General features: G+C 40.8%; 1 protein-coding gene across 1 annotated transcript in view; it reads right to left on the minus strand.

Moving 5' to 3' along the window:
• Positions 1–25990, minus strand: part of LOC148034609 (Transducin/WD40 repeat-like superfamily protein) — a 50655-nt gene extending 24665 nt beyond the window's left edge. Inside the window, exon 1 of the mRNA XM_087679544.1 lies at positions 25379–25990. Coding sequence (XP_087535670.1) covers positions 25379–25729 — 351 coding nt within the window. The 5' untranslated portion in view covers positions 25730–25990. The remainder of the gene's footprint in view (positions 1–25378) is intronic.
• Between the last annotated feature and the right edge of the window lie 953 nt (positions 25991–26943).

Consider the following 26943-nt stretch of genomic DNA (forward strand, 5'->3'; position numbering starts at 1 on the left):
ATGTGGCAAGAAGTTAAGGAATATATAAAATCATGTGATACCTGCAACAAGGCCAAGGTACCTCATCACAAACCACAAGGCCTCTTGCAACCCTTGTCCATTCCAGCGCGACCTTGGTCTTCTCTGTCCATAAATTTCATAACAGATCTTCCCAAATCAAATAAATATGACTCTATTCTTGTTGTGGTAGATAGGTTCACACAAATGGCATATTTCATCCCTACCACCAAGACCATCACAAGTGCAGCTACTGCTAGACTCTTTCTCAGATACATTTTCAGATTACATGGACTCCCAGACGACATCATCAATAATAGGGGTCCCCAATTCATAGTTTTTGAAAGAGCCTTGCAACCTCCTTGGAGTCTAAGTTAAGTTATCCACAACCAATCAACCAACAGACTGATGGTCAAACAGAACGGGTAAATCGATTCTTGGAACAATATCTCCGCTGCACCATCAACTGCCATCAAAATGATTGGTTTGAGCTCTTGCCCTTTGCAGAGTTTGCTTATAATAATAGTATCCACGCATCTACCAAGCCAACTCCTTTCTTTGCAAACTATGGCCAGCATCCAAGGATGGATGTATATCTCTCCAATCAAGTAAAGAACCGTATTCCCCAAGATAAAGCTCAAGACCTAGCAAATATACACCAAGAACTCAAGCAACAAATCCAAAAGGCTCAGGATCAGTATAAGCACTATACAAACCAACATCATCTCCAATATCTAGCATACAAAGTCGATGATAAAGTATGGTTACTCAAGCATAATCTCCAAACAACAAGGCCCTCCACCAAGCTAGACCATTGGGCCCTTCACTATCGTAGCCCAAATCAACCCAATTGCTTACCGACTCCAACTCCCCAGCACCATGAAGGTCCACCTAGTTTTCCATGTTTCCTTCCTCGAGCCATACCATAGCTCACCACTGAAGGGGAAGAAATCTAATCCCCCACCACTTGTCCAAATCCACGATCATGAAGAATTTGAGGTCAAGCATATCTTCAACTAAAGGATCTCCCAAGGTCGATTGGAATACCTTGCTCACTAGAAAGGATATGACATCAATGATCGCAGTTGGGAACCTTCAGAATATCTCCAAAGAGCACCTCTCATAGTTAAAGAATTTCACAAGAGAAATCCAACGAAACTTGGATCAAACCACCAAGCCACTCCTCATGGAACTCGTCGCTAGAGGAGGGGGGGGATGTCACAAACATGCCATGATTAAGTGTAGTGATTAATTCTTGTTCATGCCATATAAAGCCACACCCCATGCGAACGCATCCTTAACATGACATTCTTGAGCCGACTATGTGAACCCACCCTTGCCATGTCATCATAGAACCTTCTAGAATATATACCATGTCATCACCTATATCATCAATGATGTCATCATGGAACATTCTAGAAGATCTTTAGCCGCCCTCCAACACCTATCAAATGAGGGGCTCACCATAGAGCTCCTCAATCTTGCCAATGCCAGTCTTGGGAGCTCAAGGAGTTGAGACCTCCAAGTAAGTAACTTCAAGTTCCAATTTTAGTTATTGTCTAGTCATGATATCTAGTCTTGTCTTGTCTTCCATTATACTCATGTTGTCTCATCATCTTCTAATGTCCTAGTACGAGATCCTGTCTAGTACTGTCTTGTATCTTGTTCATCCTCGTCGAGGGAGATCTTGTAATTCGGATATCTTGTATCCATACCTACGGTCCTCGGTTGTGGGATCCTTAATATCCTATCCAGTCCTCTTGTCTATACCTACGGTCCTGGGTTGTGGGATTTTCCATATCTTGTTATCATTGTACCTTGTGCCCCTATGTGGGATTATCTTTTAATCAGAATTCTTGTAACGAACCTTGCATCTAGTCTAGTCTCTGGAGTACAATCTAATACTCCCATAACAGCCCTTGGGCAGAGCCGAGCACCCTTGGTTCAATGCGTTGGCCTCTCTAGGGTAATCACTTGGGCTCCCTTGGTAAAATAACCATCACCTCTATAGTCTCGGTAGGTCACTGGACAACCGATGTGCACCCTTTTCTCGATATCCTAGCTACTTTAGGGTGGGACACCTTGGGGTAAAAGAAAATTTTTAAAAAAAGAATTGTTTCTCATGGCTCAGTTTTGGGCCTGCAAGGGGATGTTAAGGTAAAATGCACTAGCCTGACTTAAACAGCCCCAAAACACCCTTAATCAATGAAGAAACCTTATTATTTTTATAAGAAACATGATCCTAGAGAGTAACTGTGTTCCACATATCAAACCCTAATTTGGATACCCCAAACTTTCTATAAATAGACATGCAATCCACCACTCTCCTTTAATCTCATTTTTACAAGTTTCAGGAGTCATCTCTGTAGTTCATACCCCGTTCATGGAGGACATCGCAGCTAAACCTTTCCCTTGTTGTATGCCATCATCTGGCATCTAATTCCAGTCTCCAACTCCACCTGTGAGCTATCACCTGCATCCTAGAGCTGTCGTCTGCACTTTGAACCTTGTGTTTGGTGCTAACATCATCAACTGGAGTTATCACCATCAATCTCACAATCGCCGTCTGTCAAATATTTGTGTTTGCTTAGTTTCTCTCTCCTCTAGCTGTCACCTACACTTCCTACACAATCACCCAGTCTCTAGCAATTGTCTAATTTTTCTCTCTCCATAGGTACCTACGTTCTCTCTCTCTCTCTCTCTCTCTCTCTCTCTCTCTCTCTCTCTCTCTCTCTCTCTCTCTCTCTCTCCTGTGCCTGTTTGTATCAAATCCAACCTCTTTGGATACATTTGCTGGTTTTCGACACACGAAAGCTGCCTTGCTGCATTTCAAGGTCTGTTTCCGAGTACGACACTCTTCAAATCATACCCTCTACCTTAATCCTAGAGATACAAGAGTTGAAGAGGCATACCAAGGGAGGTAGCTGATATATCAAAAACTTAGTTTGAATGTAGGCGCTTTTGTCTGCTGGAGGAGTCGAACACTTGCAGAGTGACAAGTTATAGCGCATCAAGGGAGGCAACTTCAAGACTACATCCTAGAGAGTTCGAATGATGAGTCAACTAATCTAGACTACAGGATGGTACCACCTTTTTTGCAGCCAGCTTCCCATTCAAGGATATTTTCCACCTTTTCTTTAGGTGAGGCCTATTATAACAAAAATTTGCTTTCTTTTCTCCCATAATAATTTATTAGTTTTTTCTTTTTTTTCTGTTATTTATTTTCTTCCTACTCCAAAGGGTGTTTCCATCTTTTCTCGAAGAGTAGGTTAGTATGGCAGGGACCGAAGTCCTTTCCTCCCAAGTGCATGAGCATTGTATATTCAATAGTTATTCACTTCATTATTCAATGTGTTCACTATCTCTGAGTTACCCTTATCCCTAACTATGTTTTTGTTATCAATTTGTGCTTTGTTGTACAATTGGTATAATGTTTTCTGTGTTTTAGAGTATTTCTTCACACTTCCTGTTATTGAGCTAAAATTACATTAGTCCGACTTAAATAACCTCAACACATACTTAAATAACCTCAACACATACTTAAATAACCTCGACGAGTAGCAGTCAAAAAGCTGCAGGCTGTAGGCGACACGCTGCAGGTGGCCAGGCCTAGGCGACACGCTACCAGGCTCAACGCGGACATGACGGGCAGACACGACGACAAGCTGCAGACGTGACCACCAGGAAATGATGACCAAACATACTCACGGTCGTTAGGTGGCAGACGCGGAATGAGCAGTCAATGTTCTTTTTTCTTTAAAATCTGAATTTTTTTTATGTTTCCTCTCCCTTCTCTACTGGACGTTCGTGCGTACAAGCACAGAATACAAATCTGTGCACATCTACTCTTGCAAATTTGGGGCTTTTCCCAGATTTGGTATAGAACAGATGTTTCAATGACCTAATCCATAAATTGCAGACATTGAGTACACGGGTCTCGGAAATTTTGGAGATTTTTAGATACAAGTGAAATTTTTTCTTGGTTGAGTCAATTTCTTGAAATTTGTGCACATCAGACCCGAGAAATTTGGTGCTTTTGCAGAATTTCATCAATTTGTGCAAGAATTGCCCACTATATGCACTTGGGTACATGTGTTGATGCAATCTGAATGGATTATCCTCAAAATTTTGGGCTTTTGATCAAAATTGTCAAATTTGTGCTAGGGAATGCCTTTAGAGCAGAAATTGCAAAGAAATTTTGGGGATTTCACATGTAACTGGTGGCTTAGTGATAGATGACGGAGAGTCCGAAAACTCAAAAACAATGGAAAGCACGAGTATCCTTCACCTCCCAGCCACGCCTAGATAAGTGCTGGCCCTCTAACCTGATCCCTTTGCCAGCCGTCAACTTCCTGGAGTCCTACTATTCCTGGACTCCCTTACTCTCTAGGCTCCCCTTAACCCCGTTCAAGCGCCCAAGAGCCCGGACAGTCATTCTCGTGCATGTTCCCCTAGATTTACCTTAATGTGACATTAAATATCACATTTAATGTCACATTCCACATTTATGACCTTAATGTGACATTAAATATCACTTTTAATGTCACATTTCCTTCCCCTTAAGAATCAGTTTCATCCTCGAAAACGATACTTGGAAGGTCTAACTGTAAATTGGAAAACATTTTCTTTAAAGTACTTACTCGCTCCCATGTTGAGCTTTCTTCTGAACAATCTTTCCACTTAACCAAACATTCTTGGTAAATAGTATTCCTCGTTCGTCTATTACGAACATTTAATATTTTTTCTGGTTCATGTGGATTAGATTGATCATAGAATAACTCCTCAATATCATGATTTAAGATTAGATTATCCAAATCACCCAGCTTCTTCCTTAATTTGCTTACATGAAAAACTGGATGTATTTTACTACCAGCAGGTAGTTGGAGCTTGTAAGCCAATTCTCCCACCCTTTTAAGTATTATGAAAGGACCACAATACCTTGGTGAAAGCTTTGGACAATGTCGCTTTTTCATAGTTTTAGTTTGTTCAGGCACCTTAAGATAGACCAATTCTCCTTCTTCAAAGGAGATGTCTCTTCGGTGAGGATCTGCATATGCTCTAGCTCAATTTTGAGCTTTTTTAATATTTTCTTGAGCAAATTTTAACATACTATTCATATCCTCCAAAAAATCTTTAGCTGCCTGAACCTTTTCCTTATGCAGTCCTACTGCAAAAGGAGCTCTGGGCTGAAACCCATACATTAACATAAATGGACTATATCCAGTGGAAGAGTGCTTGGCACTGTTATATGCAAACTCTGCTATCGGTAAATACTCTTCCCAATTAGTTTGCCTTTTGCTTACATATGCCCTAAGCATATCTTCAAGAATTTGGTTAACCCTTTCAGTTTGCCCATCTGTTTGCGGGTGATCCGCCGTACTCATGCTAAGTTTAGTATCCAATTTCCTAAATACCGCACGCCAAAAATGGCTATCAAATTTTCTATCCCGATCAGAAACTATATTTGCCGGAAGGCCATACAATCGGTATATGTTCTCTACGAACAATCTAGCCAATTCTGGTGTTTTAACATCAGTTGAAGTTGGAATAAACCTAGCCATCTTGGTTAACCTATCCACAATCACCCACACAGAGTCGTGCCCCCTCTGTGTTCTAGGTAAAGCAACAATAAAGTCCATGGAGATACTCTCCCATTTTCCCAAAGGAACTTCTAATGGATGGAGAAGTCCTCCCATTTTTAATTTTTCAGCTTTATTAACCTGGCATTTATTACATTTGACCACATAGTCAAGGACGTCCTTATTCATTCCAGGTCGATAGAATTGCCTTTTAATAAGACTATAAGTCTTATTAACTCCTGGATGTCCCGCACTAGGGGTATCATGACACTCAAAGAGTATCTGGCGCCTTATTTCTATATCTTTCGGGACACATACCCTACCCTTGTAGAGTAAATAACCATTATCAATGGTAAAATTGTTCTACTTGAATCCAGTTTGAGCAACCCCTGATGCTCCATTTCCTTGTTGAACATCCTCAGATATTCCTTCCTCAGTAGAAGCACTTTCAGTTGGATCCCCATTTTTTATTGCTTCCCATATGTTGGAATATGCCGGATCAACCTGGCATTTCCCTTTTAAAGATTCAAGCAAATTGGAAGTGAACTGAGTAAAACTCAATTCATTAATGATGGGCATTCTGCTGAGTGCATCAGCTACTATATTATACTTTCCTTTTCTATATCTGATCTCATAGTTGAACTCTTGGAGGAGTTCGGTCCATCTGGCTTTACGCCCGTGTAAATCTGGCTGATCATTAAGCCACTTAATGCTTTCATGATCCGATAAAATCAAAAGTTTGGCACCATACAAATAGTGCCTCCATTTCTTCATTGCATGTACTATTGCATACAGCTCCCTCTCATAAACAGAGTAGTTCTGTTTTGCACGTTCTAATTTCTTGCTTTCAAAAGCAACTGGTCGACCTTCTTGTAATAAGACCGCGCCTATTGCCTTATCACTGGCATCAGCTTCAACCACAAATGGTTTATTGGGATCCACTATTAATAATACTGGAGCTGTAGCAATAGCTACCTTAAGTTTTTGAAAACTTTCATTTTGGTCTGTTCCCCAATTAAAACTTTTCCCTTTCCCTTTAAGTTGGTCTGTCATTGGAACAGCTATTTTGGCATAATCTCGAATGAATCTACGATAAAATCCAGATAAACCTAAGAAGATCTGCAGCTCTTCCAGGTTCCTTAGAGGTGGCCATTCAATAATTGCCCTTACTTTTTTTGGATCCATGTTGATTCCCTCTTTCGAGATTATATGCCCTAAATATTTGATCTCTTGTGCAAAGAATTCACATTTAGTTTTCTTTGCATAAAGGGAATGTGTTCTTAACAGTTGGAATACTAATTGTAAGTGTTCCAAATGTTCTTCTCTTGATTTAATAAAGATCAAGATATCATCCAAGAAGACTACTACAAAATGTCCTAGATAGGGCCGTAAAACACTATTCATCAGCTTCATAAAGGTAGCTGGTGCATTAGTGAGGCCAAAAGGCATCACCAAAAAATCATAATGCCCGTATCTAGTACGAAATGCCGTCTTGGGAACATCTTGTGCCTTAATTCTTATTTGGTGATAACTTGATCTTAAGTCTATCTTTGTGAAGAATTTTGCCCCTTGTAATTGATCAAAAAGATCTTCCATTCTGGGCATAGGAAATTTATTCTTCACCGTTATTTTATTAAGTGCTCTATAGTCAACACAAAGTCGCATAGAACCATCTTTTTTCTTTACCAATAAAATTGGTGAAGCCCAAGGTGAATTACTGGGTTGAATAAACCCTTTATCCAGGTAATCCTTAATTTGTTTTTCAACTTCTTGATACTGTGTTTCACTTAACCTATACGGTGGTTTTGAAATTGGGTGTGTATCCTTATTTATATCAATTGGGTGATTTATATCAACCCTATCTGGTGGAAGGCCACTTGGTAAATCAAAAGGAAACACATCTTTAAAATCATCTAACAAACTGTTCAATTCATTATTAACATTCAATTCACAAACATAAGAAAATTGTTGCTTTATATTACAGAAAGTAAAAGTATTCTGTACAGGAAGAGACCATAGCATATATACCTCACAAACTTCCTTCTTTATCAGCTTTTGAACTTCAATAAAACACAGCAAAGGATTATTAGATACTTCATGTTCACCTTGAATGACAAAAGTCTTACCATCCCTTTCAAATTCCAGTGTATTATGGTGATAGCTACGTTTTAAGGATGGTTCCAATCCCCATAGCCACTCCCTCCCTAGAGCAATATCAGCTCTTTCCATGTTCATTATTTGGAAATCAAGCTTATCTTTATATCCTTGAATCTCGATTTCCAAATTGGATACCATTGTATCCCATATTTTATTGTATTGGCCTTGCATCATACGAACAACATATTGATGCTCACTGTTTTGTTGGGGAAATTTCAATTTTTTGACAAGTGCATAATTTATAAAATTATGTGTGGCAGAGTCATCAATCATGACTCTAACCCGTTTTCCAGCTATCAATCCATGTACTCTAAGTAAATCATGTGGCCCAAAAGTAGGCTGCCACAAAGAAGTTGACGTACAACACTTATGTTGTACATCCATGTGCAAGACCTCTAAAGATTTATACTTTTCATGGCCCTTTAATTCTAAGGTCTGCACTACATGGATTTGTTTTTCTTTTCCCTTGCCCTTGTCCTTTCCTTTGTCTTCCCCCTTTTTCTTTTGAGGGCAATTCCAAGCAGCATGGTTAGGGGATAGGTAATTAAAACACAATTTTTCTTTTTTGGCCTTATCAAAGTCATCAGGACTTAACTTTGGCCTCATATATGGTTTCTTTTCAAAATGTTGTTTTCTACCCTTGAAAAATGGCATTTTCCTTTTAAATTTGCCCACAAATTTTGAGGTTTCCAATTCCTTAGACTTGGGCTCCATATCAGTGAGACTAGTGAGTGTACCAGGACGCGTACTATCTTCATAAATTAATGCAAATTTAATTGCCTCTTCAAGCGTCTTAGGTAAACTCCGTTTTACTTCCTTTTTACAGGCTTTATCCAATCCCCTAATGAATTCTCTTGTTTTTTGGAATTCATCAATTCCTTTCAGTTTGAGGATTATCTCACGATATTCCTCCAGATATGTCAGTAGGGGTCGTCCCTTTTGTCTGACATAATCCCAATCTTTCCAATTTCTTTCCATTTCATTTTCAGGAAGAAATTCTTTTAAAAAGACGGATTCAAATTGAGCCCAAGTTTCAGGTATTTTATTCGCCTCCTTTAAAGTTCGCCACCACTTATATGCTTTAGGCCCCAAAGTTAAACTAGCCTCCAGTGCTTGGAGATGTGGTGGGGTATTTTTCAATTTATGTAAATCTTCCCATTTTTGGAGGAAATTAAAGATTGTATCTTTATTCCTATCTTTTTCCTCCCCGTAAAATTGAGGTGGTTTCATATCCTTTAAAACCGGATTATCCCTCAATTTATGATAAGTTTGGGGTTCTTTAGGATCTCGCATAGTCACATCTAAATCTTTCGATGAAGATGGGACATCTGAGATTTCTATCTTATTTTTATATTTTTCCAACAATAAAGTTAACTGAGATTTTATTTCAGTAAGTGTTTGAGTTAAAAATTCCATTTGAACCCCCTGAGTTTGCACACGAGCAGAAAGATCATCAAATTGCTCTCTCGTGGCAAAAAATTCTTCCCATTGTTCTTCTTGTATGTCTGGTTCATGGGGATCTACCATAGGTTGATCCCCGGAACTAGAACTTTCCATTACCCTTTCTTTCCCTTTTTCTGCCATTAATACACTGGAATTGAAAAGCAAAAATAAGAAATTTGCATACAAGTAAAGTACTTCCCTGATTTTTAATGGCAGGCTGTGGCTTCAGTCGTGTATGATATTTTTCTGTCTGTCTCACAGCAATTGTCTCACGCACAGCAATCGTGACACATTTTGCCTCACGGCTGATGCCTCTCAACTGATGCAGCTGAAGCTCTTCTTTTATTGACCAGAAACGGAATCGTGTTATCTCACGTTGGTTCTGGTTCGTTGTGCAGGCGTTGACCAGAAACGAAATCCCCTTTTTGCCTTTCGCCAGTCGACGGACCAGAAACGGGTCCCCGTTTCTTTTCTTTTTCTGCCCGTAACGTTTCTGCAACGGGTCCCCGTAACGTTAGATGTCACTTACGTGACGTGGTGCTGCACTTCTTTTTGTTTTCCTTCACTGCGCGTTCCGACGGCCCGTCCCATCTCGTTTTCAGCGATGTGACGTGGCGCTGCGCTTCTAATGTGACGAGTCGCTTCTCCGTTTTTCTTCACGGCCCGTCCCGTCGCGTTTTCTTACTGCGCCAGGTACTCACGCAACTTCACAAAGACTGATGGCCTGACTGGCGTCTGACAACCTGACGAACGATTATCGATCTGAGACCCCGAACCATAGGCTCTGATACCAATGATAGATGACGGAGAGTCCGACGGAGAGTCCGAAAACTCAAAAACGATGGAAAGCACGAGTATCCTTCACCTCCCAGCCACGCCTAGATAAGTCCTGGCCCTCTAACCTGATCCCTTTGCCAGCCGTCAACTTCCTGGAGTCCTACTATTCCTGGACTCCCTTACTCTCTAGGCTCCCCTTAACCCCGTTCGGGCGCCCAAGAGCCCGGACGGTCATTCTCGTGCATGTTCCCCTAGATTTACCTTAATGTGACATTAAATATCACATTTAATGTCACATTCCACATTTATGACCTTAATGTGACATTAAATATCACTTTTAATGTCACATTAATGTCACACTTAGTCTCTAAATGTGTCAATAATTGCTTGAGGAGTGCAGTAAAAGACACCTTTTATTTCTAAAAATCTATTTGCAGATCTGAAATTTCTACAATCTTGGGATTTTCATTGCTGGTTGGTACTCTTGTGTACTGTCGTCACTTGTGTCACATTTGGGCTTTCCTTTGGTGACTGGTTAGTCAGTTTGGGATTACAAATTATGGCTGGAAATAATGACAGCAGTAATCTTATGCACATTAAGAAACTTGAGGGTGCACATAATTTTGCAATTTGGCAAAAACAATGCTACAATGTCTTGGTGCAAAAGAAACATGTAAAGCCCATCAAAACAAACGGAATCAAACCAGTAGACATGGAACAAGACGAGTTGGATGACTTGGACGAGCTTGCTCACTCTACCATTGAGCTATCAGTGCCAGACAACTTGCTCTTTAACATTGAGAAGCTGAATTCAGCATATGCAATGTGGCAAAGGCTTGAAGAATTGTATGCTAAGAAAAGTGCAGCCAACAAGGTTTATTGGCTGAAAAAACTGATGGACTTTCGCATGAAAGAGGGTACAGCCATGTCTCTACATTTGAATGAGTTTAACTCAATCTCGTGGAAAAAATGTGGAGTGCCATCATTGTGGCAAAAAAGGATACTACAAACAAGATTGCTTTCAATTGAAGAAAGAGAAAGGCAAAAACAAAAACAATGAAGCCAACAAGGCTGAAAATAAGGACAGTCGGCCTGCCAAAAAGAGCAATGTGAAAATAGAAGAGGTTAATGTAGTCACTCATGATAATGACAATGACGATGATGTACTTCTTGCTTCTTTTTTGGATGCACATGCATTGATTGCAAATTTTGAGGATGACATGCACACTTGGATACTTTATTCAAGTGCGTCCTTTCATATCACACCACATCATGAGTGGTTCTCTGACTACAACGGTGGCGTACGTGGTGTTGTCCACTTGGGGGATAACTATGCATGTAAAATTATAGGCATTGGCAATGTGAAACTAGAATTTCAGCATGGCTCCGTGTTTGTTTTGCATAATGTGAGACATGTACCTCAGCTCAAGAAGAGCTTGCTAAGCACAGGGCAACTAGATGATGAAGGCTATAACACCACCTTTGGGGATAGCAAATGGAAAATATGTAAGGACTCCCGCATTGTTGCCAAAAGGGGTCCAAAAGTGATACATTGTATCCTTTGCATATATCTAGTGTGCATGGCCACGTTGTCACCATCACTGAGCAACCAAGTGTTTCTTTGTGGCATAGCCGGTTGGAACACATGAGTCAATCTGGAATGAAAGTGCTCTCTCATTTGGGTTATTTACTGTCTTTGAGATATGCTGATTTTGAACAATGTGAACATTGTATTTATGGTAAACATGCTCAAACGTCACACAAAAAATCTCTTTAGAGCACTTAAGTCTTCACCCTTAAAGTTAATACATTCAAATGTATGTCAAATGCCAAGATTATCTTTAGGGGGGAAGAAGTATTTCATTACCTTTGTTGATAATGCCACACGCAAAGTATGGGTTTATCCAATCCGTCGCAAAGAAAAGGCCTTGGATAAATTTAAAAAATTCTTGGCACTTGCTGAAAATCAAACCAGCAAGACATTAAAGTGCATTCACTCTGACAATGGTGGGGAATATGTGTCCAAAGCCTTTCAAGACTTCTGTTACAACAAACGGATTAAAAGGGAGCTTACTGCCCCTCATAATCCGCCCCAAAATGGTGTTGCAGAGCGTATGAATAGTACCATTCAAGACAAGGTCCGCACAATGTTATCACATGCTACTTTACCCACGGTCTTTGGGCAGAGGCTGTTATGACAACCGTACACTTGATTAATAGGTCACCAAACAGGTCTTTGCCGGGGGGGGGGGGGGGGGGGGGGGTTCCCTCAAGAAGCATGGTCGGAAAAGCCACCGTCATATGCACACTTGAAAGTGTTTGGCTGCGAGGCATTTGTGCACATATGCAAGGAAGAACACAGCAAACTTGAGCCAAAGTCCTGTAAATGTATTTTCCTAGGATATGGTGATAAAGGTGAGATGGGGTATAGATTATGGGATCTTGAGAAAAGAAAAGTAGTGCGCAGCAATGATGTCATCTTCCAGGAAGATTGCATGCACAAACAGCTCGAAAGAACAGAGGAGGTCAGAAGGGTTGTATTCCGGGAGGATATACCAATAGGATAGCAACCTGCTGTAAATGGCCCTGAAAATGCAGGGAATGATGCTGAAAATGATCATTAAGATCTTGTGCATGATGTCCCATAAATTCCGTAAGAACATGTGAATCTGGAACAACCTAAACCAGCTATACAGCATGCTGAACCTGCAGAACAGTAAGCTGTTAATGCAGATTTCCAGGCTGAATAGCCAGCAAATTTTGACCACTGGGTCTGTCGGTCAACCAGAGTGCAAAAACAGCCAAATAGATTTGTTCCTGGAGTAAAACAACCAAATAGATATGTGGCTGATTATGTCGTGTTAACAGATTGTGGTGAATCGTCACGCTTCCAGGAAGCAATGAGCAGATAGGATAGTAAGAAATGGCTAAAAGCAATGCTATCGGAAATGGAATCTCTCATGAAAAATGGCACTTGGGATTTGGTACATTTACCAAAAGGACAAAAAGTGCTACCCTGCAAATGGGTTTACAAAATGAAAGTCACTTCTGGTTCTTTGCCCAAGTACAAGGCACGCTTGGTTGCTAAAGGGTACAAGCAAGAACATGGAATTCATCTTGATGAAATCTTTTCTCCTGTAGTCAAAATGACTACTTTGCGAACCATCTTGGGCTTGGTTGTATCTGAGGACATGGAACTCATATAGATGGATGTACAAACCATCTTCTTACATGGTGATCTACATGAGGAGATCTATATACAACAGCCTGATGGTTTTGTTGCAAAGGGAAAAAAGCACATGGTACGTAAACTCAACAAGAGTCTGTATGGGCTGAAGCAGGCACCACGAGAATGGTATCACAAATTTGATACATTCATGCAATCTCAAGGATTTTATCATTCTCAAGTTGATCACTACTTATACACTAAGAAGGTAGCAAATGGCAGCCTTATTCTCTTGGTTTTATATGTGGATAACATGCTAATTGCAGGCAAGGATGCTCATGCCTTGGACTCCTTGAAGCAGAGTCTACACAATAGCTTTATTATGAAAGATCTTGGTGAGGCAAATCACATTCTTCGCATGCGTATATTGAGAGACAGATCAAAGGGTCTGCTTTATCTGTCACAGCAGGAGTATATTACGAGAGTTCTGCAACGTTTCAATATGAGGGGGGGAAAAGCTATTAGTGTACCATTACCTCCATATGTGAAACTTAGTGCAGATGACAGCCCTACATCAAATGATGGAAAGGTTGAAATGGCCAAGATACCCTATGCTTCAGCTCTTGGTAGCTTGATATATGCTATGGTTGCTACACGTCGTGACACTGCATTTGTGGTGGGAGTGGTTAGCAGATACATGGCATATCCTGGCAAAAAGCATTGGGAAGCACGGAAGGGTATCATGAGATACCTTAAGGGCCCAACGAATTTGTGTGTCTACTTTGGTAAGCAGAAGACATCTGTTGTCGGTTTCATGGATGCAAATTATACTAGCCATCCTGACTGCAGGAAGTCTACTTTAGGATATGTGTTCATGTTCACAAGAGGAGCAGTCTCTTGGATATCTAGGCTACAAAAGTGTGTTGCATTGTCTACTACAGAGGCAGAATATGTGGCTGCCACAGAGGCATGCAAAGAGGCTTTATGACTTTCACGTCTAGTAAGAGAGCTTGGGATTACAAAGGTTTCTATCCTCCACTGTGACAGTCAGAGTGCTACCATGCTAGCACGGAATCCAAACTTTCATACAAAGACAAAGCACATACAGGTAAAGTATCACTTTATGAGGGATGTACTTGATAGCAAAGTCATTGAGCTTGTCAAGGTACATATAGATGATAACCCTACAGACCTTATTACGAAGGATCTTCCAACCGAGCGGTTTGCTCATTGCCACCAAATGATGGGGGTTGAATAGTATATGTGTCTTTCAATTTTGTACATACATAGACTTAGCTGATTCTTTCCTCTACCTTCAAGCACATTGCCTTTAGGTGGGAGGTTGTTGGGAATAAAGGCTCACCGTGCCTTTTTTTTACCTAGTTCAAGTGTGTGGGTGTGAACGCACCCTTCACTTCTTATACTCTTATATATATATTCAAAACCTAAAAGTGGTACACTAGTCTTTGTACCGAACAACAAGTGTCGTGCTCACTCTCTCACTCTACTGCTGTCAACTCTCTGCACATTCACTCTCGGCTGAGAAAACATCATTGTGTCCCACATGCACAACCCTAATTTGGCTGCCCCAAACTTTCTATAAATAGGCATGCAACCACCATTCTCCCTTAATCTCGTTTTTACCTTCACGTTGCAACTGTCAGCTGCCACCCTAGAGCTATTGCCTACAATTAGATTATTGCATTTGATACTAACGTCAGCATCTAGAGCTGTCACTCTAAATCTTCTCTCTCCTCCATAAGCTTCGTTTACAGTTTCCACTTGACGCCTTGACTCTCTCTCTCCTCTATTTGGTGCATTTGTACCTAACAACTATCACTCGATTTTTCTCTCTTCTCAGGTACCTACGTTTTTAGTTTTTCTCTCCTACACTGCTGTATACATTAGATCTAGCCTTCCCTAGCTGCGCTTGCTAGTGTTCAATACTCGGAGACAGCCTTGCTACAATTCAAGATCCGTTTGGAGTACGACACACTCTACAGCTCATACCTCGACCTTGATCCCAAAGATACGAGAGTTCGAGGTTCAGTATTCACTCCATGGTATGTTTGTTGCATAGGCACTATATATTCAATATTCATTCACTTCATTATTCATTGGGTCCACTCTCTCTAAGTTACCCTAACCCTAACCCTAGATGTGTTCTGTGTTTATCAGTTTGTGATTTCTCGTATAATTGGTTGCGTGTTTTTTGCGTTCACAGCATTTCTTCACATGGTATCAGAGCTAGATACTCTTTGAGAAACCTTGGTCTTTGATCAAAAAGATCATTCCCGAAAGCAAGAAGAACACAAGGGTTAGATGACTTCAAACATGTTCACAATACCACTCCTGTCTCCATAGCCAAACATGGACAAAAACGATCAGGAGTGGGCTTCTCAACTTGCTCTGCCCAATCTAACATGAACGGAGAACCATCGAACTACCATGGAGTCCACAGACCATATTGTATTTTTGCTATTGAGTACGATTTTATCCTTGAGGCTTTTGCATAGGACTCAGTAAGAGGTTGAAGATAAGTCTGAGTTTTTTCCTTTACATTCAGTACATAGAACTAATGATCTTACAAGACCTTCGGAATCTCCACTACGGATCGGCCATCCGCAAGTGGAACCTAGCTTGGATTATACTCAAATTCCACAATACTTCTCTTCTCCAATGCCAAGTATGAACCCTATTATTTCAGACTTTATGCCAACTAATTTTATATTTTATGTTGGATTGGGGGATGCCTATCAAGAAGGGACTCTTCAAAGCAACCTTTGGTTTCCAAGTAATGAGAAAGACAAGTATTTCTTCATGAACTCAAAACTAGATAAGAAAATGAAAGTAAAACAGTATTCCTTCCCTTCCTTTTCCTTCAAATGATTTTATTTCCCATGGTCAATTTGGAGTAGGTACATCTTCATCTAATGCATTTAATGGACATTTTCCACAACATCCATCACAAATCCATATGAGCTCTCACCCATCTCTTCCTCATCTTTCATTGCACCTTCCTTCCCACATCCATTAAGTGTACCACATTATCCACCACACACCACACCGAGAGATTCTGCACATTTAGACAGCTTTTAGGACCTCTACATACCCGTTTCTAGGTGGTGCACCAGTGAGGTAGACTCGACCTCCCACACACACACTTCCGAGTTATTCCTCTAGGAGTGCATCCCAAACATACTCGAGTGTGAATCGTTTGGTACCATAGTTTGCCTCTATGGCATTACCTAGTGGACCATCAGGTCATTATGTTGTACCCCAACCGACATTTGGAAAGGGCTATTGTGTCTCAATGCACCACCTACACCTACACCTACAGTATCATATGGACCTATGTTTGTTTCAATACCTTCGTAACAATTGGCACTCATTGGACATCAACACGCTATTTCTACCTATCCACCTTTACCCCCTCCTCCTCCTTATCCACCAACACTACCACTATCTTATCCTCCATCTTATCACCCCTATCGATCTTCACAGACACCTCATGGTTCTAGCTCTTCATCCGCCAAGCATGCTTTTAATGACAAGACTCATTTCAATGGGTCAAACTACACCACTTGGTCAAATTTGATAAGGCATGTCTTAGACTCTCAGCACCTATGGGATTTAGTGCAAGGGTTGGAACCCCAACCTGATCACACCCTTGTTCCATAGGAGATCGTCCGCTCATGGAAGTCTTGTAACGCCTCCACTACTGTCGAGCTTATGCAGGGCTTATTGCTTGAGTTTCACTCTCAACTTCAGATTTCGACTTAGAATCTGAGCGTTGGGTACACTTGACTGACCGCTATGTGGCTCATGATAGAATCCATCACATAAATTTAGATCATGAGCTTCAAAATTTTAAAATCACAAACAAGGATGACTTGAAAGTCAAGTTGGCTGAGTATCAGCATCTCCTCATTGAGTTCTCAACCATTGGGGCTCCTAGGTCCTCTCACAATCAGGTTACATTGTTTCTTAACAAGATGCCAAGAAAATACTTTGATTTTGTGTAGCAAGTGATTTCACAACCTTAGATGACCACATTTTATGAGTTTGAGTGTCAATTGTTGTGTTATATACAGTTGTTCGATCAATTTCTTAACACGTCCTCGATAGAGGGGACTCTTGTTGCATCTTCTTGGAGGGGGCAACAAGGCAAGGGCAAACAAAACTCAAATCAAAATAACACTAGTGAATCCCAAGGAACTACTCAATCCACTCTTAAACCTGGATGGAAAAATATACCTAAGAAGAATAGGTATTATCAACATTGTCAAAAGACTAGCCATTATAACAAGTGTCGATCCAAGGTAAGAGACACACAACCAAAATCCAAGAGTCAAGACCCCACACCCCAATCAAGATAACCCCTAGCAAGGGAAGCACAGTGGTGGCAACCCCCAGTAGGGGCAATGGCGAGACCAAACCTACACTACCACCGGTCCGTCATCACGGTTGATGAACTACTCAACTCCAGAGGGTTTGTCTAACTGGTCTATAGAGACCCACATCGTCTCCTTAGAGACATCTAATGCGAGTCTCATTCATATCTGCGAGTTGCCTCCTAATGAGGTGATTGCAAAGGCCCACTCATTACAATCGAGCTCTTCAACACTTGTTTGGCTTGTGGACAGTGGAGCTACCCATCACATGACTCCTATAGCATCCATTTTTATTTCTCGAGTCCTTATAGCCAAGAGTGTCCACATTGGAAACAACTCCTCGGTCAAGATTCAAGCGCAAGGTCGCATCAATTTTCCCACTGAACAAGGTCCGAAACTAGCTTCACTAGATGATGTCTATCATGTCTCCCAGCTTGGGATGAACTTGTTGTCTGTTCAACAGCTTTGCTAGTTGGGGTGAGCAATTTTCTTCACAGCTACCACAATTGAGGTCCTCCACTCTCAGAATGGTTTAGTGATTGCTAGAGGGAAGGTACAACCTAATAGCCTTTATCACATGACACATTTTCTTACCAAGCCAATTGCCGATCATTCGGAGTTCCATTGCTTCCAAGCTTTGGCCACTACTCAAGAGCCCACGGACTCTGAGCGTCTTTGGCATTTTCGCTTAGGACATCTAGGCTACGACTCTCTTTATGAGTTGTCGCATCAGGGGATAGTTGCGGGCCTTCCACACCTAAAACTATCTCGAGAGGCCTGTAAAGCATGTCATCTAGGTAAACAATATGGTACACCTTTTCCTCACTAGTCTATCCCTTGTGCTCTTGAACCCCTTAAGCTCATTCTTGTAAATCTTTGTGGTCCCACATTCATTGCCGACTTAAATGGCGCATTATACTTCTTTTTTATGGTGGATGATTTCTCTAGATACATGTGGGTATACTTCCTAAAGCACAAGTCCAATGCCTTCACTTATTTTAGTGCTTGGGTGCTGTTGATTCATAACCAAACTAGTCGTCATGTGGATACTATGACAACTGATTCTAGTGGCCAATACACCACCTAACCTCTACCAACTCCCTCGCACAAAATGGAGTCGTAGAGCGTAGAAACCAGACACTCTTGAATATGGTATGCTCTATGTTGTTCACAATAGAGCTCCCTGAGCGCCTTTGGGTCGAGACTGTTAACACTTCAATGTACATCCATAACCGATGTCCAACTGCGGTACTATAAAAAAAACTCTGTATGAGGCATTTTTTGGCTCTCAACCTGTTATTGCTTATACACACGCTCTTGATGACAAGATAGCAAAGCTCACTCCACGAGCTAATCTCTTGATCTTTGTGGGCTATTCTTCTAAAGTGAAAGCCTATCATTTGTTCAATCCTAAGACGAACAAGGTAATCATTTAGGAGGCATGTCACTTTGATGAGAGGGACACAGTGCAATCTTCCACACTGAACTCTTCGTCCTCACCTCCACTCACATCATTTGAGATGGTGCCTACTAAGCCCGGCCTACTACCCACTCTTGACCTTCCTGCAAATAGTTCGGCTCCCCGACCTCCTCCACGAGACCCATTACCTCGCCAGTATCAGCAAACCATGCAAGGTTCGAGGATCCTTCCATCCGATTACACTCCGGAGGACCCTAAAAGATCTACTCCACTCGTCTCTCAAGCTTCATATGCATCACTATTTACAACTAATTACATTGCACATTCTGAGCCAACAACAAGAGGCTCTCCAAGACCCTCTGTGGCATGAGGCAAGAAGAAATTGGATAGTATTGATTGAAATGCGACTTGGACATTGGTGGATCATCCTCATTACAAGCTAGTCATCAGGATGAAGTGGATTTTTAGGACTAAGCTAAAGGTTGATGATACTTTAGACAAATACAAGGCTCACCTTGTAGTGCAAGGTTTCAGGCAAAAGCACAACATTGACTATAAGAAAACCTTTGCACCTACCGCTTAGTTAACATCATTTCGTTTGTTGGTTGTGCTCGCCGCTCACCACAATTGGCCGATCTATCATATGGGCATCAAAAGTGCCTTTCTGAACAATTATTTGGAGCACAAAGTCTATGCGAAGCAACCTCCCAGCTTTTCTTCTACTGACCGAAATAACATAATATTTCATTGGCAGAAAGCTCTTTATGGGCTGAAGCAAGCGTCGAGATCTTGATACCACACGATGGACGAGTTCTTACGGACTCATGAATACCATTCTACCCCCTATGATCCAAATCTATATGAGTGTATCACTAGTGCAAGGTCAACTATGTCCTACTATCCATTGATTTATATTACTCACTGGCTCCGATTCTATGGCTATAGCAGAAATTAAGGCACAACTTTGCACTACATTCGAGATGACCAACTCAGGTTTGTTATCTTATCTCTTGGGGAGGAGATTGTTAGATTCGAAGAGGAAAGTATCTTTCTGTCACAACAGAAGTACGCCCTACAACCAATGGACCAATATTGCATAGATCAAAAACGGCCAATGGCCATGCCTTTTGATCCCACTGTCCATCTACACAAAGATACCTCGGGTCAGCCTTTTGATACTCATACCTATCATTGTATTGTAGCAAAAATTCATGTCGTTGATTTATACTACGCTAAATCTTGCATTCTCAATTAGCATACTTAGTCAATATTTTAATGCACCTGGAATGTCTCATTGGATTGCTTGTCTTCATCTATTATGATATTTAAGGTGTACCTATAATTATAGACAAACTTACGGCCATGGTTTATGCTTGCAAGGCTACATTGATTCTGACTAGGCCAAAGATCCTGACACCCGACAATCCCATGGAGGCTACCTCTACACCTTGGACACGGCACTCATCTCTTGGGCCAGCCTTAAGCAAGATATGGTGGCGGCTTCCACAATTGAGGCAAAGTATTAGGCTCTCTTCGATGGTACTATGGAGGCTATCTATCTGAGAAACTTGCTAGCCCCTCTTCAGCTTCCTTGTGAGTCGCCTATAGTTGTCTATTGCGACAATTAGAGTGTCATTGCTCTTGCAGGCAATCATATCATCACCCCTCTGACACAGCACGTAGCAATTCATTTTCATTTCACTAGAGAGCAAGTTGAGTAAGGCACCATACACCTGGAGTTTGTGCTATCTAGTAACAATTTTGCAAATATATTAACCAAAGCAATCAACAAGCCAGTTCTCCAGTATCTTCTACCACGGATCAACTTGGATACTCCCTCCTCTACTTCTTCAAATTGACAGGGAGAGGATACTTCCCTCTTACTTCTCCTTCCAAATTGAGAGGGGGTGATTTTCTTCTCTTGATAGTGACAGTGCTATTGCTTTTTCACATTTAGACATTTATTTATTATGTATTGTACATTATGGACATCTGTAACTTCATCCGCACCATCAGGATGATGTGATTGTAAAAGGGCACTTGGACAAGTGAATAATTCCCCTATGAGGATACTGTCCAAGTGACACTGTTGCATCGCATTTTGTGTGAGTATGAAAACTTGCATCTTCCTTTGCATTACCCCATGCATTGGCATTCTATTCATGTAAACATACATCTATGCGCATTTATCTCTTTTCGGTCACCCTTGAAGTAGTTGACTTTGGATCCGCCATACTTGTGGCATTGCACATAGCAATCTCCAAAGGCAATTTTCCTTTTTTTCTATACTTGCATGCTGGCTTTGCTTGTCTTGCTTGCTCCCATCATATTGTCTCTCTCCACATATTCTTCATATGATTGGCACGCACTCACATAGTCTTAGGAATCCCTAAGCACTTAAGTAGTGTGTGGGATTGTTTTGCTTGTTTAACAAAGGTAGTGGAGCTATCCATCATTATTTTTCCGTTCTTTGAGGCACAATGACTCAACGGAATGAACACTAATTTGAAACTCTCGTTTAATGCTAAATCTTGTGAACAAACTGAAACAAAGCTCTCCCAAAAAAAACAAGATCCATTGTTGATTCCATCCACCTTTGCACGACTTGGTAGACCTATGGACAACCAACAAACATCCTTGGTCTAATGCCCTAGCCTCTCTAGGACAATCACTTGGACTCCCTACGTAAGTTAACCATCGACTCTATAGTCTTGGTGGGTCACTAGGTAGCCGACGCGCACCCTTTAACTAATGCCTTGGCTACTTTAGGGTGGGACGCCTTGATATAAAAAGAGACTTTTTGAAAGGGCTTGGCTGGCCTACTTCTCGTGGCTTAGTTTTGGGCCTAAGAAGGGATATTGAGCTAAAATTATATTAGTCTAACTTAAATAATCCCAAAACATGCTTAATTAATGAAGAAACTTTCTTGTTTTAAAAATGCGATCCTAGAGAGTTACTATGTCTCACATTCACAACCTTAATTTGGGTGCCCCAAACTTTTTACAAATAGGCATGCATCCCACCACTCTCACTTAATCTCGTTTTTGCAGGTTTCAGGAGCCGTATGCTGTCCACATCCCGTTTGCAAAGGACATCCATTCGTCTACACTCTACACTTGTCGACTAGTACCTTGGAGCTATCACCTACAATCAGATTGTTGCGTTTGATGCTAAAGTCAGCGTCTAAAGCTTTCACCATCAATCTAGAGTTGTCGCCCTAATCTTCTCTCTTCTCCATAGGAGGCGTTTACAGTTTCTGACTACCACCCTGACTTTCTCTCTCCTCTTTGCTGCATTTGTACCTAACAACTATCACATTTTCCTCTCTTCTTAGGTACCTGCGTTTTTAGATTTTCTCACTCCTACACTACCGTCCTCATCAGATCGAGCCTTCCCTAGCTGCATTTGCTAGTATTTGACACTCGGAGATTGCCTTGCTACGATTTGGGATCCGTTCGGAGTATGACCCACTCTACAGCTCATAACATCTATCTTGATCCTAGAGATACGAGAATTCGAGGTTCAGTATTCACTGCATAGTGTATTTGCTACATGAGCAATGTATATTCAATATTTATTCACTTCATTATTCATTGGGTTCATTGTCTCTGAGTTATTATAACCCTAAACCTAACTATGTTCTTTGTCTATCAAAATGTGCTTTGTCGTACAATTAGCTTTGTGTTTTCTATAGACATTTAGAGCATTTCTTTACAGCTATCATATCTTTCATCTCTGAAATACAATGTATTCTAAACTAGTCACCTTGCCTCTAAGGTTTGGGATACCACGACATGGGAAAATCTTGTGCACATGATATTGGAGCATCATGTCCATACTTGCCCGAAATGGTGCTTTAAACTGCCAAAATGAAAAAGAGGAAACACTCGAAACATTTTAGATTCCAAATGTGTTTCAAGACAAGAGTTTTTTATATCCAAGTTACTTAAACTGTTTTAGGCTAACATGCATTCATTATCTAGTTTCACCTTTGTGTTTCACCTACTCTCCTCAAATCCTCAACTTGTTTCACCTATTGTTCACCCTCTTTTACTTGTTTACCGCTCCTACTTCACATCTATTGTTAGCCACTATTTGGACTCTGTTCTATCCTTGTTAATCAACTCATGAGTGAGTCTATGTATTATTTCAGCCCTAGTATGTGTAAGAGTACTCAATGGAAAGAGAAAAGTGAACAAAAAGAGGAAACAAAGACAATGCATGAGAGAGAAGGAACAATGTGACTACAATGGCTAAAGGTACAAGGCTACAATAGTATAAAGAATCAATGATGGATAATGAAAGTGGGAGGGCAAGCTGCCTATAGGCAAAAAAGATGGAAAACCCTAAATGTGGTCAAACCACTTAAATAATGGCTAAAAGTGCACAAAAAGATGAGTATTAATATGCCCTCCACCTAAAGTGACTAAAACACATAAACTAATAGACACGGACAATGTCAAAGCGTCCTCATCTGGAGGCTTACAGGCAAGAGATAACCACACAAGACACACATGACTGCTAATAGTATGATGCTAGCCGACTTGATGCATTTTGGTCTTTATTTCATGCTTGTTTAAAGTTCTCTCTTTGTAGTGTTCCTCTGTTCTTATGTTTTCTCTTTTCTCTCTATGTTCAACAATCTATTACAACAGTCTTCTACCCTTCCATCGTCGCATTCACTTCTACTAATCCTCATCCCTCATCCTTCAGCTTTCTACTCTTTTTTCTTGTCTATCCACACTATTTGCAATTGTTGTCTCTCTTATTCACTGTTTTCAACAAGCTACAATTGTCTTCCCTTTGTTCTTTACTATCCACCCTCTTTGCAATTGGTTTGTCCCACATTTACTACTGGTTTTCCCTACTTGCAACAAGCTTCAGCCATGGTAAATGACAGATTTTGAAGTCACACATGCATCATCAACAACTACTGAGGTAGAAGCCAACCTTCCTCATTCTCTCATCCCCCTGCTACCATCTAGCACCCACACTGATGCATAGAGTTGCGTGTTAGGGGCTCGAAGCAACGGGAATACAACTACTATCATGTCATACTGACGAGGAGCATTACACAAGTAAAGAATTATCTTACCCATGTAAATTGTAAGGATATTGATAATTGCCTTGATTTGTCCAATGATATGTTTGCTTGCTTAGAGCAATGAAGGTGTCAACGTCTTGTGGTCAATGTGAGAAATGAGGATGAAGCTCTACAACAAAGTGCGCATCCCAAAATTCCACCTACTACCACAAGTCGTAGTGCCCCAAAGAGAGGTAGAGTATGGATAGATGTTAGTGCTTCATGTAGTGCCACAACAACTCTATGGATGTCGACGTAGAGGCAACTCAAGCAAATATAAGTGCATCTATGGAGGGTCCTATTGCTTTAAGGACCCCTTTGCCACATCCTTCAAGAAGTGGGCATGGTGGTGGTAGCTCGTCAAGAGCTCCAACTACTATTGAAGGGACAAAGGGATCATTGCAAAGTGCAAGTATACAACAATGCTTCAAAGGTAAGCAAAGACAATGGCTACTCTTGAGATCGCAAGGTTATTTATATAATGTGTTATTCCTTTGCATGTTGCGCATATAAATAGATGAAAAAGGACAACCAAAGCCATCAATCGAATTGGATGTAAGTGGAAAGGCCCATCCCATAAGGCTTTGCAAACATATGATCAAAGATAAACAAGCTATACATGTGTAGATAGCGTTTGAAGGGAACTTGATAAATATATGGCTACACTATCTTATGTGATGGATGGAGAGATGAGAGAAGAAGGAATGTATATATCATCTTAATGTTCTCATGCAAAGGAACCGTATTCTTGTGTGTTGTGCCACTATTACATCAGCAATAACAAGGAGAATGATTATAGGAGCATAGATCTATATATGCACATCAAGCTGCCATTTTGGTGATTAGTGCAAAAAATTGTAGTGCAAGTTGTCACCAGCAATGGCAATAACTATGTGGCTATGGGTGTTTTGTTAGAGAGAGAGAGAGAGAGAGAGTTCTCTAAGATCTTGTGGACTACAGGCACTTCTCATTGCTTGGGTCTACTTATGGGGGATCTGCAAAACATCGGATGGATACATGACCTCTTCAAGAGAGGTAGAAGCATGGTAGAAGCATGGTAAAGTTTGTCACAAAGAGACCTAGAGTGCGCATTCCATATATGGGGCAAATAGTGACTCATTTGGACTCCCAAAATGACTATGCTATTTGGAATCGAGAGTGCACTAGACACTTTTAAACTCTGGTGAATTCTATTGTTTTAGACCACCTAGCACTTATGAGTAGCCATCGCAATTGTACAGCGCAAGACGACTGAACTCTCATCTTACAAAAAAAATCAAACTTCTATCCACATATGAATGAGAATTTTAACCGTTATCATGAGGAATAGCCGTTGGAATTTCAAAAGAACAGACAACTTACTCTCAACTCGTAAAGAACTAAACTTCCATCTGCGCTGGCCTGAGCTAGCAAAGGGGCATCTGGAGCTTGAGGCGGTTTCCATTTGATGTCGAAAATCCCATTGGTAGCCAACTGGTGCACCTTCGTAAGCTTAGGACAAAGACGGCCACCATCTCCGTTTTCCTTTTCCTCTTCTTCTTCCCCTTTTTCTTCTTTCTCGTATACGGAAAATAAGGAAAGCGTGCCAGCTCGAGTAGGGTGTGGCCCTTCCTGCAGAGTGTATGTTGCAGCAGCCAAGAGATGGTAAAACGCAGGGTTAGGGCAAAACTCCACTGCATCTCCATTGCCGTCTAATGTGACTTGTGCCATCATGCCCACGACTTCTCCAGCAGATTAATCACAGCTTTGGCCTGGAGATCCCGGAATGGACACGAAAGCCCTCGAGCTATGTAGCTGTACGTAGATTCTGGTCAAAGCTGCGGACAATTAGGTTTAAAAGACAGAGACGCGCGATCAGAACTCGACGGTTTGATGAGAGAGGGAGAGAGAGACAATTATCATGAACAGATCGCTGATCACTCGTTTTAGCCAGTAAATATGAAGGCAAGGTCTGCCCAAAGCGACAAGTTTGAAAATTAACTTTGAAAAATCCAACGATATCTTTCAAGGGCATAACAAATATCCACGGGCACTCTTTAGAGCAGTTGTTAAGGCATCTTGTGCAGTGCTCACATAAAAGCGTTCTTTAGTGTGTTTTTTTCAGGCAAGATTCTCAAAAAATTGGTTGAAATTGAAGCATGTCTTCATAAAAACCAGTGAATTTCTTAGCGTTTTAGTTATAAATTCGGCTATTTCCCTCTCAAAACTAGCTGGGATTATGCCTACTCATTTTTTCCATTGGCTAGGAAAAAAGTTTTTCGTGAGCACTGAACTTGTGTGCATAATGTAAGAAGCCAGGTTCAATTCAAAGGGATGGACTGGTGGATTTGCTCTACTTGTGTAAGACATTGTAACTTGTAAGAGTATCTAATAAGCTACATATATAATATGTTGTAAGAGTATCTAATAACCTGCCATAAATAGCATCGCATATATATACACTCTTCTCCATGTGTTTGCATATACACTTATATATGTATGCATGAATATTTAAAGATATGATATATTAAAACACACACAATGTTTGTATACACAATTTTATACAAACATATGTATGCATACACACATACATACATGTTTGTGCATGTGTGCACACATCTATATATAGTGTTTTGTTTCACATGTACACATATATTTGTGTACATATATACACATGCATTTATCATCCATGTATGCATTTATGTAGGCAATTAGTCTTACATGTTTTCTTGTACCGAGTATATTTCAAAAACTCATGAAATCATTCTTCTATTAAAAAACATGCCACTTGTTCCACAAAACCTTTACTAACTCATGGGCTTTTACTGTTTAAAGAGTGAATTTGATATACGCTAACGTTCTGTGTGTGCATAACACTAGGCCATTTCGCTACTACAAAGTGGCAAGCAAAGTTGCTAGCAACAACAACTTCGCTCAACAATCCATTT

Source organism: Lygodium microphyllum, chromosome 6 (genome assembly GCF_053477565.2).
Source record: "Lygodium microphyllum isolate KBCC chromosome 6, Lygodium_microphyllum_v1.1.10, whole genome shotgun sequence".
Classification (NCBI taxonomy): Eukaryota; Viridiplantae; Streptophyta; class Polypodiopsida; order Schizaeales; family Lygodiaceae; genus Lygodium; species Lygodium microphyllum.